This window comes from Somniosus microcephalus, chromosome 14 (genome assembly GCF_052327205.1).
Source record: "Somniosus microcephalus isolate GS21.2 chromosome 14, FLI_Smic_1.0, whole genome shotgun sequence".
In the NCBI taxonomy this organism is placed as follows: Eukaryota; Metazoa; Chordata; class Chondrichthyes; order Squaliformes; family Somniosidae; genus Somniosus; species Somniosus microcephalus.
Genome location: NC_141000.1, coordinates 43,137,499 through 43,149,739, shown reverse-complemented (window position 1 = coordinate 43,149,739; position 12,241 = coordinate 43,137,499). Strand labels below are relative to the sequence as shown.

Below are 12,241 nucleotides of genomic sequence, written 5' to 3'. Positions count from 1 at the left end.
TGTTGATTATGTGGAAGGAGTCTCTGCCTTGATCTTGTGGAAGGGCAGCACGGTGGCATAGTGGTTAGCACTGTTGCCTCACAGCGCCAGGGACCCGGGTTCGAATCCGGCCTCGGGTGACTGTCTGTGTGGAGTTTGCACATTCTCCCCGTGTTTGCGTGGGTTTCCTCCGGGTGCTCCGGTTTCCTCCCACAGTCCAAAGATGTGCGGGTTAGGTTGATTGCCTATGATAAATTGACTCTTAGTGTTAGGGGGATTAAATACGTGGGGTTACGGGGATAGGGTGGGATATGTGTTGGTGTAGGGGTTATGGGGATCGGGTGGGACATGTGTCGGTGCAGGCTCGATGGGCCGAAATGGCCTCTGTCTGCACTGTGGGGTTTCTGTGTGATTCTGTGTGTGAAGGAGTGTCTGTGTTGGGTTCATGGATGGAGTGTCTGTGTTGACCTTGTGGAAGGAGTGTCTGTGTTGGACTTGTGTAGGGAGTGTCTGTGTTGATCTTGTGGATGGAGTGGCTGTGTTGATCTTGTGGAAGGAGTGTCTGTGTTGGGCTTCTCCAAGATGTGTCTGTGTTGATCATGTGGAAGGAGTGTCTGTGTTGATCTTGTGGAAGGAGTGACTGTTGATCTTGTGGAAGGAGTGTCTGTGTTGATCTTGTGGAAGGAGTGTCTCGGTTGGGCTTTGTGGAAGGAGTGGCTGTGTTGAACTTGTGGAAGGAGTGCCTGTGTTGATCTTGTGGAAGGAATGCCTGTGTTGGGTTCGTGAAAGGAGTGTCTCTTGATTCTGTGGAAGTAGTGTCTGTGTTGACCTTGTGAAAGGAGTGTCTGTGTTGGGCTTGTGGAAGGAGTGTCTGTGTTGATCTTGTGGACGTAATGTCTGTGTTGGTCTTATGGAAGGAGTGTCTGTGTTGATCTTGTGGAAAGAGTGCCTGTGTTGATCATGTGGAAGAAGTGTCTGTGTTGGGATTGTGGAAGGAGTGTCTGTGTTGATCTTCACAGAATCACAGAATCCCCACAATGCAGATAGAGGCCATTTCGGCCCATCGAGCCTGCACCGACACATATCCCACCCTATCCCCGTAACCCCACGTATTTAATCCCCTAACAGTAAGGGTCAATTTATCATAGCCAAATCAACCTAACCCGCACATCTTTGGACTGTGGGAGGAAACCGGAGCACCCGGAGGAAACCCACGCAGACACAGGGAGAATGTGCAAACTCCACACAGACAGTCGCCCGAGGCTGGATTTGAACCCGGGTCCCTGGCGCTGTGAGGCAACAGTGCTAACCACTATGCCACCGTGCCCCCCACGGGCTTCTCGAAGACGTGTCTGTGTTGATCGTGTGGAAGGAATGTCTGTGTTGGGCTTGTGGAAGGAGTGTCTGTGTTGGACTTGTGGAAGGAATGTCTGTGTTGATCTTGTGGAAGGAGTGCCTGTGTTGATCTTCTGGAAGGAATGTCTGTGTTGGTCTTATGGAAGGAGTGTCTGTGTTGATCTTGTGGAAGGAGTGTCTGTGTTGATCTTGTGGGAGGAGTCTCTGTGTTGATCTTGTGGAAGGAGTGTCTGTGTTGACCTTGTGCATTGAGTGTCTGTGTTCATCTTGAGGAAGGAGTGTCTGTGTTGGGATTGTGGAAGAAGTGTCTGTGTTATGCTTGTGGAAAGAGTGTCTGTGTTCATCTTGAGGAAGGAGTGTCTGTGTTGATCTTGTGGAAGGAGAGCCTGTGTTGATCTTGTGGAAGGAGTGCCTGTGTTGGGTTCGTGAAAGGAGTATCTGAGTTGACCTTGTGGAATGAGTGTCTGTGTTGACCTTGTGGAAGGAGTGTCTGTGTTGGGTTCATGGAAGGAGTTTCTGTGTTGACCTTGTGGAAGGAGTGTCTGTGTTATGCTTGTGGAAAGAGTGTCTGTGTTCATCTTGAGGAAGGAGTGTCCGTGTTGGGCTTGTGGAAGGAGTGTCTGTGTTGACCTTGTGGGAGGAGTGTCTGTTTTGGACTTGTGGAAGGAGTGTCTGTGTTGATCTTGTGGATGGAGTGTCTGTACTGATCTTGTGGAAGGAATGTCTTTGTTGGGCTTGTAGAAGGAGTGTCTGTATTGATCTTGTGGAAGGAATGTCTGTGTTGGACTTGTGGAAAGAGTGTCTGTGTTGATCTTGTGGAAGGAATGCCTGTGTTGGGTTCGTGAAAGGAGTGTCTTTGTTGATTCTGTGGAAGGAGTGTCTGTGTTGATTATGTGGAAGGACTGTCTGTGTGATCTTGTGGAAGGAGTGTCTGTGTTCCACTTGAGGAAGGAGTGTCTGTGTTGGGATTGTGGAAGAAGTGTCTGTGTTGATTATGTGGAAGGAGTCTCTCTCTTGATCTTGTGGGAGGAGTGTCTGTGTTGGGTTCATGGATGGAGTGTGTGTTGACCTTGTGGAAGGAGTGTCTGTGTTGGGCTTGTGGAAGGAGTGTCTGTGTTGGGCTTCTCGAAGGTGTGTCTCTGTTGATCATGTGGAAGGAATGTCTGTGTTGGGCTTGTGGAAGGAGTGTCTGTGTTGGACTTGTGTAAGGAGTGTCTGTGTTGAACTTCTGGATGGAGTGGCTATGTTGATCTTGTGGAAGGAGTGTCTGTGTTGTGCTTCTCGAAGGTGTGTCTGTGTTGATCATGTGGAAGGAATGTCTGTGTTGGGCTTGTGGAAGGAGTGTCTGTGTTGATCATGGGGAAGGAGTATCTGTGTTGACCTTGTAGAAGGAGTCTCTGTTTTGATCTTGTGGAAGGAGTGTCTGTGTTGATCATGTGGAAGGGGTGTCTGTGTTGATCTTGTGGGAGGAGTGTCTGGGTTGATCATGTGAAAGGAGTGTCTGTGTTGATCTTGTGGGAGGAGTGTCTGGGTTGGGCTTGTGGAAGGAGTGTCAGTGTTGATCTTGTGGAATGAGTGCCTGTGTTGATCATGGGGAAGGAGTATCTGTGTTGACCTTGTAGAAGGAGTCTCTGTTTTGATCTTGTGGAAGGAGTGTCTGTGTTGATCATGTGGAAGGGGTGTCTGTGTTGATCTTGTGGGAGGAGTGTCTGGGTTGGGCTTGTGGAAGGAGTGTCTGTGTTGATCTTGTGGAAAGAGTGCCTGTGTTGATCTTGTGGAAGGGGTGCCTGTGTTGATCATGTGGAAGAAGTGTCTGTGTTGGGCTTGTGGAAGAAGTGTCTGTGTTGGGCTTGTGGAAGGAGTGTCTGTGTTGATCCTGTGGAAAGAGTGCCTGTGTTGATCTTGTGGAAGGGGTGCCTGTGTTGATCATGTGGAAGAAGTGTCTGTGTTGGGCTTGTGGAAGAAGTGTCTGTGTTGGGCTTGTGGAAGGAGTGTCTGTGTTGGGATTGTGGAAGGAGTATCTGTGTTGATCTTCACAGAATCCCCACAATGCAGATAGAGGCCATTTCGGCCCATCGAGCCGGCACCGACACATATCCCACCCTATCCCCGTAACCCCACGTATTTAATCCCCTAACAGTAAGGGTCAATTTATCATAGCCAAATCAACCTAACCCGCACATCTTTGGACTGTGGGAGGAAACCGGAGCACCCGAAGGAAACCCACGCAGACACAGGGAGAATGTGCAAACTCCACACAGACAGTTGCCCGAGGCTGGATTTGAACCCGGGTCCCTGGCGCTGTGAGGCAACAGTGCTAACCACTATGCCACCGTGCCCCCCGCGGGCTTCTCGAAGATGTGTCTGTGTTGATCATGTGGAAGGAATGTCTGTGTTGGGCTTGTGGAAGGAGTGTCTGTGTTGGACTTGTGGAAGGAATGTCTGTGTTGATCTTGTGGAAGGAGTGCCTGTGTTGATCTTCTGGAAGGAATGTCTGTGTTGGTCTTATGGAAGGAGTGTCTGTGTTGACCTTGTGGAAGGAGTGTCTGTGTTGATCTTGTGGGAGGAGTCTCTGTGTTCATCTTGAGGAAGGAGTGTCTGTGTTGGGCTTCTCGAAGATGTGTCTGTGTTGATCATGTGGAAGGAATGTCTGTGTTGGGCTTGTGGAAGGAGTGTCTGTGTTGGACTTGTGGAAGGAATGTCTGTGTTGGTCTTATGGAAGGAGTGTCTGTGTTGATCTTGTGGAAAGAGTGCCTGTGTTGATCTTCTGGAAGGAATGTCTGTGTTGGTCTTATGGAAGGAGTGTCTGTGTTGATCTTGTGGAAAGAGTGCCTGTGTTGATCTTGTGGAAGGGGTGCCTGTGTTGATCATGTGGAAGAAGTGTCTGTGTTGGGATTGTGGAAGGAGTGTCTGTGTTGATCTTCACAGAATCCCCACAATGCAGATAGAGGCCATTTCGGCCCATCGAGCCTGCACCGACACATATCCCACCCTATCCCCGTAACCCCACGTATTTAATCCCCTAACAGTAAGGGTCAATTTATCATAGCCAAATCAACCTAACCCGCACATCTTTGGACTGTGGGAGGAAACCGGAGCACCCGGAGGAAACCCACGCAGACACAGGGAGAATGTGCAAACTCCACACAGACAGTCGCCCGAGGCTGGATTTGAACCCGGGTCCCTGGCGCTGTGAGGCAACAGTGCTAACCACTATGCCACCGTGCCCCCCACGGGCTTCTCGAAGATGTGTCTGTGTTGATCATGTGGAAGGAATGTCTGTGTTGGGCTTGTGGAAGGAGTGTCTGTGTTGGACTTGTGGAAGGAATGTCTGTGTTGATCTTGTGGAAGGAGTGCCTGTGTTGATCTTCTGGAAGGAATGTCTGTGTTGGTCTTATGGAAGGAGTGTCTGTGTTAATCTTGTGGAAGGAGTGTCTGTGTTGATCTTGTGGGAGGAGTCTCTGTGTTGATCTTGTGGAAGGAGTGTCTGTGTTGATCTTGTGGAAGGAGTGTCTGTGTTGATCTTGTGGGAGGAGTCTCTGTGTTGATCTTGTGGAAGGAGTGTCTGTGTTGACCTTGTGCATTGAGTGTCTGTGTTCATCTTGAGGAAGGAGTGTCTGTGTTGGGATTGTGGAAGAAGTGTCTGTGTTATGCTTGTGGAAAGAGTGTCTGTGTTCATCTTGAGGAAGGAGTGTCTGTGTTGATCTTGTGGAAGGAGAGCCTGTGTTGAACTTGTGGAAGGAGTACCTGTGTTGGGTTCGTGAAAGGAGTGTCTGAGTTGACCTTGTGGAATGAGTGTCTGTGTTATGCTTGTGGAAAGAGTGTCTGTGTTCATCTTGAGGAAGGAGTGTCCGTGTTGGGCTTGTGGAAGGAGTGTCTGTGTTGACCTTGTGGAGGAGTGTCTGTTTTGGACTTGTGGAAGGAGTGTCTGTGTTGATCTTGTGGATGGAGTGTCTGTGTTGATCTTGTGGAAGGACTGACTGTGTTGAACTTGTAGAAGGAGTGTCTGTTTTGATCTTGTGGAAGGAGTGTCTGGGTTGATCTTGTGGAAGGAGTGTCTGTGTTGATCTTGTGGAAGGACTGACTGTGTTGGGCTAGTGGAAGGAGTGTCTGTGTTGACCTTGTGGAAGGAGTGTCTGTACTGATCTTGTGGAAGGAATGTCTGTGTTGGACTTGTGGAAAGAGTGTCTGTGTTGATCTTGTGGAAGGAATGCCTGTGTTGGGTTCGTGAAAGGAGTGTCTTTGTTGATTCTGTGGAAGGAGTGTCTGTGTTGATTATGTGGAAGGACTGTCTGTGTGATCTTGTGGAAGGAGTGTCTGTGTTCCACTTGAGGAAGGAGTGTCTGTGTTGGGATTGTGGAAGAAGTGTCTGTGTTGATTATGTGGAAGGAGTCTCTCTCTTGATCTTGTGGGAGGAGTGTCTGTGTTGGGTTCATGGATGGAGTGTGTGTTGACCTTGTGGAAGGAGTGTCTGTGTTGGGCTTCTCGAAGGTGTGTCTCTGTTGATCATGTGGAAGGAATGTCTGTGTTGGGCTTGTGGAAGGAGTGTCTGTGTTGAACTTCTGGATGGAGTGGCTATGTTGATCTTGTGGAAGGAGTGTCTGTGTTGTGCTTCTCGAAGGTGTGTCTGTGTTGGGCTTGTGGAAGGAATGTCTGTGTTGGGCTTGTGGAAGGAGTGTCTGTGTTGGGCTTGTGGAAGGAGTGTCTGTGTTGATCATGTGAAAGGAGTGTCTGTGTTGATCTTGTGGAAGGAGTGTCTGGGTTGGGCTTGTGGAAGGAGTGTCAGTGTTGATCTTGTGGAATGAGTGCCTGTGTTGATCATGGGAAAGGAGTATCTGTGTTGACCTTGTAGAAGGAGTCTCTGTTTTGATCTTGTGGAAGGAGTGTCTGTGTTGATCTTGTGGGAGGAGTGTCTGGGTTGGGCTTGTGGAAGGAGTGTCAGTGTTGATCTTGTGGATTGAGTGCCTGTGTTGATCATGGGGAAGGAGTATCTGTGTTGACCTTGTAGAAGGAGTCTCTGTTTTGATCTTGTGGAAGGAGTGTCTGTGTTGATCATGTGGAAGGGGTGTCTGTGTTGATCTTGTGGGAGGAGTGTCTGGGTTGGTCTTATGGAAGGAGTGCCTGTGTTGATCATGTGGAAGAAGTGTCTGTGTTGGGCTTGTGGAAGAAGTGTCTGTGTTGGGCTTGTGGAAGGAGTGTCTGTGTTGGGATTGTGGAAGGAGTATCTGTGTTGATCTTCACAGAATCCCCACAATGCAGATAGAGGCCATTTCGGCCCATCGAGCCGGCACCGACACATATCCCACCCTATCCCCGTAACCCCACGTATTTAATCCCCTAACAGTAAGGGTCAATTTATCATAGCCAAATCAACCTAACCCGCACATCTTTGGACTGTGGGAGGAAACCGGAGCACCCGGAGGAAACACACGCAGACACAGGGAGAATGTGCAAACTCCACACAGACAGTCGCCCGAGGCTGGATTTGAACCCGGGTCCCTGGCGCTGTGAGGCAACAGTGCTAACCACTATGCCACCGTGCCCCCTGCAGGCTTCTCGAAGATGTGTCTGTGTTGATCATGTGGAAGGAATGTCTGTGTTGGGCTTGTGGAAGGAGTGTCTGTGTTGGACTTGTGGAAGGAATGTCTGTGTTGATCTTGTGGAAGGAGTGCCTGTGTTGATCTTCTGGAAGGAATGTCTGTGTTGGTCTTATGGAAGGAGTGTCTGTGTTGACCTTGTGGAAGGAGTGTCTGTGTTGATCTTGTGGGAGGAGTCTCTGTGTTCATCTTGAGGAAGGAGTGTCTGTGTTGGGATTGTGGAAGAAGTGTCTGTGTTATGCTTGTGGAAAGAGTGTCTGTGTTCATCTTGAGGAAGGAGTGTCTGTGTTGATCTTGTGGAAGGAGAGCCTGTGTTGATCTTGTGGAAGGAGTGCCTGTGTTGGGTTCATGGAACGAGTTTCTGTGTTGACCTTGTGGAAGGAGTGTCTGCGTTGGGCTTGTGGAATGAGTGTCTGTGTTCATCTTGACGAAGGAGTGTCTGTGTTGACCTTGTGGGAGGAGTGTCTGTTTTGGACTTGTGGAAGGAGTGTCTGTGTTGGGCTTCTCGAAGGTGTGTCTGTGTTGATCATGTGGAAGGAATGTCTGTGTTGGACTTGTGGAAGGAGTGTCTGTGTTGATCTTGTGGATGGAGTGTCTGTGTTGATCTTGTGGAAGGAGTGTCTGGGTTGATCTTGTGGAAGGAGTGTCTGTGTTGATCTTGTGGAAGGAATGCCTGTGTTGGGTTCGTGAAAGGAGTGTCTTTGTTGATTCTGTGGAAGGACTGTCTGTGTGATCTTGTGGAAGGAGTGTCTGTGTTGATCTTGTGGAAGGAATGCCTGTGTTGGGTTCGTGAAAGGAGTGTGTGTGTTGATTATGTGGAAGGACTGTCTGTGTGATCTTGTGGAAGGAGTGTCTGTGTTCCACTTGAGGAAGGAGTGTCTGTGTTGGGATTGTGGGAGAAGTGTCTGTGTTGATTATGTGGAAGGAGTCTCTCTCTTGATCTTGTGGGAGGAGTGTCTGTGTTGGGTTCATGGATGGAGTGTGTGTTGACCTTGTGGAAGGAGTGTCTGTGTTAGGCTTGTGGAAGGACTGTCTGTGTTGGGCTTCTCGAAGGTGTGTCTGTGTTGATCATGTGGAAGGAATGTCTGTGTTGGGCTTGTGGAAGGAGTATCTGTGTTGGGCTTGTGGAAGGAGTGTCTGTGTTGATCTTGTGGAAGGAGTGTCTGTGTTGGGCTTCTCGAAGGTGTGTCTGTGTTGATCATGTGGAAGGAGTGTCTGTGTTGATCTTGTGGAAGGAGTGTCTGTGTTGGGTTCGTGAAAGGAGTGTCTTTGTTGATTCTGTGGAAGTAGTGTCTGTGTTGACCTTGTGAAAGGAGTGTCTGTGTTGATCTTGTGGAAGGGGTGTCTGTGTTGATCTTGTGGGAGGAGTGTCTGGGTTGGGCTTGCGGAAGGAGTGTCTGTGTTGATCTTGTGGAAGGAGTGTCTGTGTTGATCTTGTGGAAGGAGTGCCTGTGTCGACCTTGTGGAAGGAGTGCCAGTGTTGGGCTTGTGGAAGGAGAGTCTGTGTTAATCTTGTGGAAGGAGTGCCAGTGTTGGGCTTGTGGAAGGAGTGTCTGTGTTGATCTTGTGGAATGAGTGTCTCTGTTGATATTGTGGAAGGAGTGTCTGTGTTGGGTTTGTGGAAGGTGTGTCTGTGTTGAACTTGTGGAAGAAGTGTCTGTGTTATGCTTGTGGAATGAGTTTCTGTGTTCATCTTGCGGAAGGAGTGTCTGTGTTGATTATGTGGAAGGAGTCTCTTTCTTGATCTTGTGGGAGGAGTGTCTGTGTTGGGTTCATGGATGGAGTGGCTGTGTTGATCTTGTGGAAGGAGTGTCTGTGTTGATCTTGTGGAAGGAGTGCCTGTGTTGGACTTGTGGAAGGAGTGTCTGTGCTGATCTTGTGGAAGGAGTGTCTGTGTTGATCTTGTGGAAGGAGTGTCTGTGCTGATCTTGTGGAAGGAATGTCTGTGTTGATTATGTGGAAGGAGTGTCTGTGTTGATCTTCACAGAATCAGAATCACAGAAACCCCACAGTGCAGATAGAGGCCATTTCGGCCCATCGAGCCTGCACCGACACATATCCCACCCAATCCCCGTAACCCCTACACCAACACATATCCCACCCTATCCCTGTAACCCCACGTATCTAATCACCCGAACACTAAGGGTCAATTTATCATAGCCAATCAACCTAACCCGCACATCTTTGGACTGTGGGAGGAAACCGGAGCACCCGGAGAAAACCCACGCAAACACGGGGAGAATGTGCAAACTCCACACAGACAGTCGCCCGAGGCCAGATTCGAACCCGGGTCTCTGGTGCTGTGAGGCAACAGTGCTAACCACTAGGCCACCGCTTGTGGAAGGAGTGCCTGTGTTGATCTTGTGGAAGGAGTGTCAGTGTTGATCTTGTGGAAGGTGTGTCTGTGTTGGACTTGTGGAAGGAGTGTCTGTGTTGATCTTATGGAAGGAGTATCTGTGCTGATCTTGTGGAAGGACTGCCTGCGTTGAACTTGTGGAAGGAGTGCCTGTGTTGATAATGGGGAGGGAGTGTCTGTGTTGATTATGTGGAAGGACTGTCTGTGTTGATCTTGTGGAAGGAGTGCCTGTGTTGACCTTGTGGAAGGAGTGCCAGTGTTGGGCTTGTGGAAGGAGTGTCTCTGTTGATCTTGTGGCAGGAGTGTCTGTGTTGATCTTGTGGAAGGAATGTCTGTGCTGATCTTGTGGAAGGGGTGTCTGCGTTGATCTTGTGGAAGGAGTGCCTGTGTTGATCTTGTGGAAGGAGTGCCTGTGTTGATCTTGTGGAAGGAGTGTCTGTGTTGATCTTGTGGAAGGAGTGTCTGTGTTGATCTTATGGAAGGAGTATCTGTGGTGATCTTGTGGAAGGACTGCCTGCGTTGAACTTGTGGAAGGAGTGCCTGTGTTGATTATGTGGAAGGACTGTCTGTGTTGATCTTGTGGAAGGAGTGCCTGTGTTGACCTTGTGGAAGGAGTGCCAGTGTTGGGCTTGTGGAAGGAGTGTCTCTGTTGATCTTGTGGAAGGAGTGTCTGTGTTGGGTTTGTGGAAGGTGTGTCTGTGTTCATCGTGTGGAGCAGTGTCTGTGTTGATCATGTGGAAGAAGTGTCTGTGTTGATCTTGTGGAAGGAATAGAAACATAGAAACATAGAGATAGGAACAGGAGTAGGCCATTCGGCCCTTCGAGCCTGCTCCGCCATTCAATGAGATCATGGCTGATCTTCGTCTGAGATCATAGCTGATCTTACCAGTTCAGTACCCCGTCCCCGCCTTTTCTCCGTAACCCTTAATCCCCTTAGCCTTCAGAAATATATCCAATTCTCTCTTGAAAATATTTATTGAATTAGCCTTCACAGCCCTCTGTGGCAGGGAATTCCACAGGCTCACCACTCTTTGAGTGAAGAAATTCTTCCTCATCTCTGTTTTAAATGATTTGCCCGCTATTTTTAGACTGTGGCCCCTGGTTCTGTGCTCCCCGGCCATTGGAAACATTCTCTCTGAATTCAGCCTGTCCAGGCCTGCCATAATTTTATATGTTTCGATGAGATCCCCTCTCAATCTTCTAAACTCCAGTGAGTACAAGCCCAAACTATTTAATCTCTCTTCGTAGGTCATTCCCGCCATTCCAGGTATCAGCCTGGTGAATCGCCGTTGCACTCTTTCCATGGCAAGAACATCCTTCCGCAGATGGGGCGACCAAAACTGTACACAATACTCCAGATGCGGTCTCACCAGCACCTTGTACAGCTGTGGTAAGGTATCCCTATTCCTATACTCGAACCCCCTTGATATGAAGGCCAACATACCATTTGCCTTCTTAATCGCCTGTTGCACCTGCATGCTCTCCTTCAGTGACTGGTGCACAAGAACACCCAGGTCCCTCTGCACTTCCCCATCTCCCAATCTATTGCCATTTAGATAATAATCTACCCTCCTGTTTTTACCCCCAAAGTGGATAACCTCGCATTTATCCACATTATAGTGCATCTGCCACGTATCCGCCCATTCCCCCAACCTGTCCAAATCGCACTGTAGCCTCCTGACATCCTCATCAGAGCCCACCCCTCCTCCTAGTTTAGTGTCGTCAGCGAATTTGGAAATATTGCATCCAATTCCCTGATCCAGATCATTTATATATATTGTGAACAGCTGGGGTCCCAGGACAGATCCTTGCGGCACCCTGCTGGTCACTGCCTGCCACTCCGAATACGAGCCGTTTATTCCAACTCTCTGTTTTCTATCCGCCAGCCAGTTCTCTATCCACGTTAATACTTTGCCCCCAATTCCATGAGCCTTAATTTTGCATGATAATCTTTTGTGTGGAACCTTATCGAAGGCTTTCTGGAAGTCAAGGTACACCACATCCACTGGCTCTCCCCCATCTATTTTACCAGTTACTTCCTCAAAAAATTCCAGCAGATTAGTCAAACACGATTTACCCTTTGTAAATCCATGTTGACTCTGTCCGATCCTTTCCCCATTTGTCAAGTGCTCCGCTATTTTATCCTTAATAATGGACTCTAGCATTTTGCCCACAACCGATGTAAGGCTTACTGGTCTATAATTCCCTGCTTTCTCTCTACCCCCCTTTTTAAATATTGGGGTAACATTAGCTACCCTCCAATCCACGGGTACTGTTCCCGAGTCAATGGAGTTCCGGAAGATGATCCTTAGAGCATCTGCTATCTCCAGGGCCACCTCCTTAAGTACCCTAGGATGTAGTTTATCAGGCCCCGGGGATTTGTCGGCCTTCAGTCCCCTCAACTTACCCAACACCATATCCCTAGAGATACTAATTTCTGTCAGCTCCTCCCTCTCATTAGTCCCTATGTTTGCCGATATTCCTGGGAGGTTATTTGTGTCCTCCTTTGTGAATACAGAACCAAAGTATGAGTTTAATTGGTCTGCCATTTCCTTATTCTCCATTATATATTCTCCCGAATCGGACTGCAAGGGACCGACTTGGGATTTTACCAGTCTTTTCCTCCTGATATACCGATAAAAGCTTTTGCAGTCTGTCTTTATGTTTGCTGCAAGTTTACTTTCGTATTCTATTTTCCCCTTCCTGATTAATCCCTTTGTCCTCTTTTGCTGTATCCTGTACTGCCCCCAATCTTCCGGTCTGGTGCTTTTTTTTGCCAGTTGATATGCCCTTTTTTTTGATTTTATGCTGTCCCTAATTTCCCTCGTTATCCACGGTTGAGTCACCTTTTTAGGTTTATTTTTATGCCAAACCGGTATAAACATGTTCTGGAATTCTTCCATTCTATCTTTGAATGCTTGCCATTGTCTATCCACTGTCAATCCCCCCAGAA

At 48.6% G+C, this 12,241-nt stretch overlaps 1 protein-coding gene across 1 annotated transcript in view; it reads left to right on the top strand.

Moving 5' to 3' along the window:
• pir (pirin) overlaps positions 1–12,241 on the top strand; it is a 146,334-nt gene that overhangs the window by 66,554 nt on the left and 67,539 nt on the right. Inside the window, exon 3 of the mRNA XM_086006518.1 lies at positions 10,537–10,678. Coding sequence (XP_085862644.1) covers positions 10,537–10,678 — 142 coding nt within the window. The remainder of the gene's footprint in view (positions 1–10,536; positions 10,679–12,241) is intronic.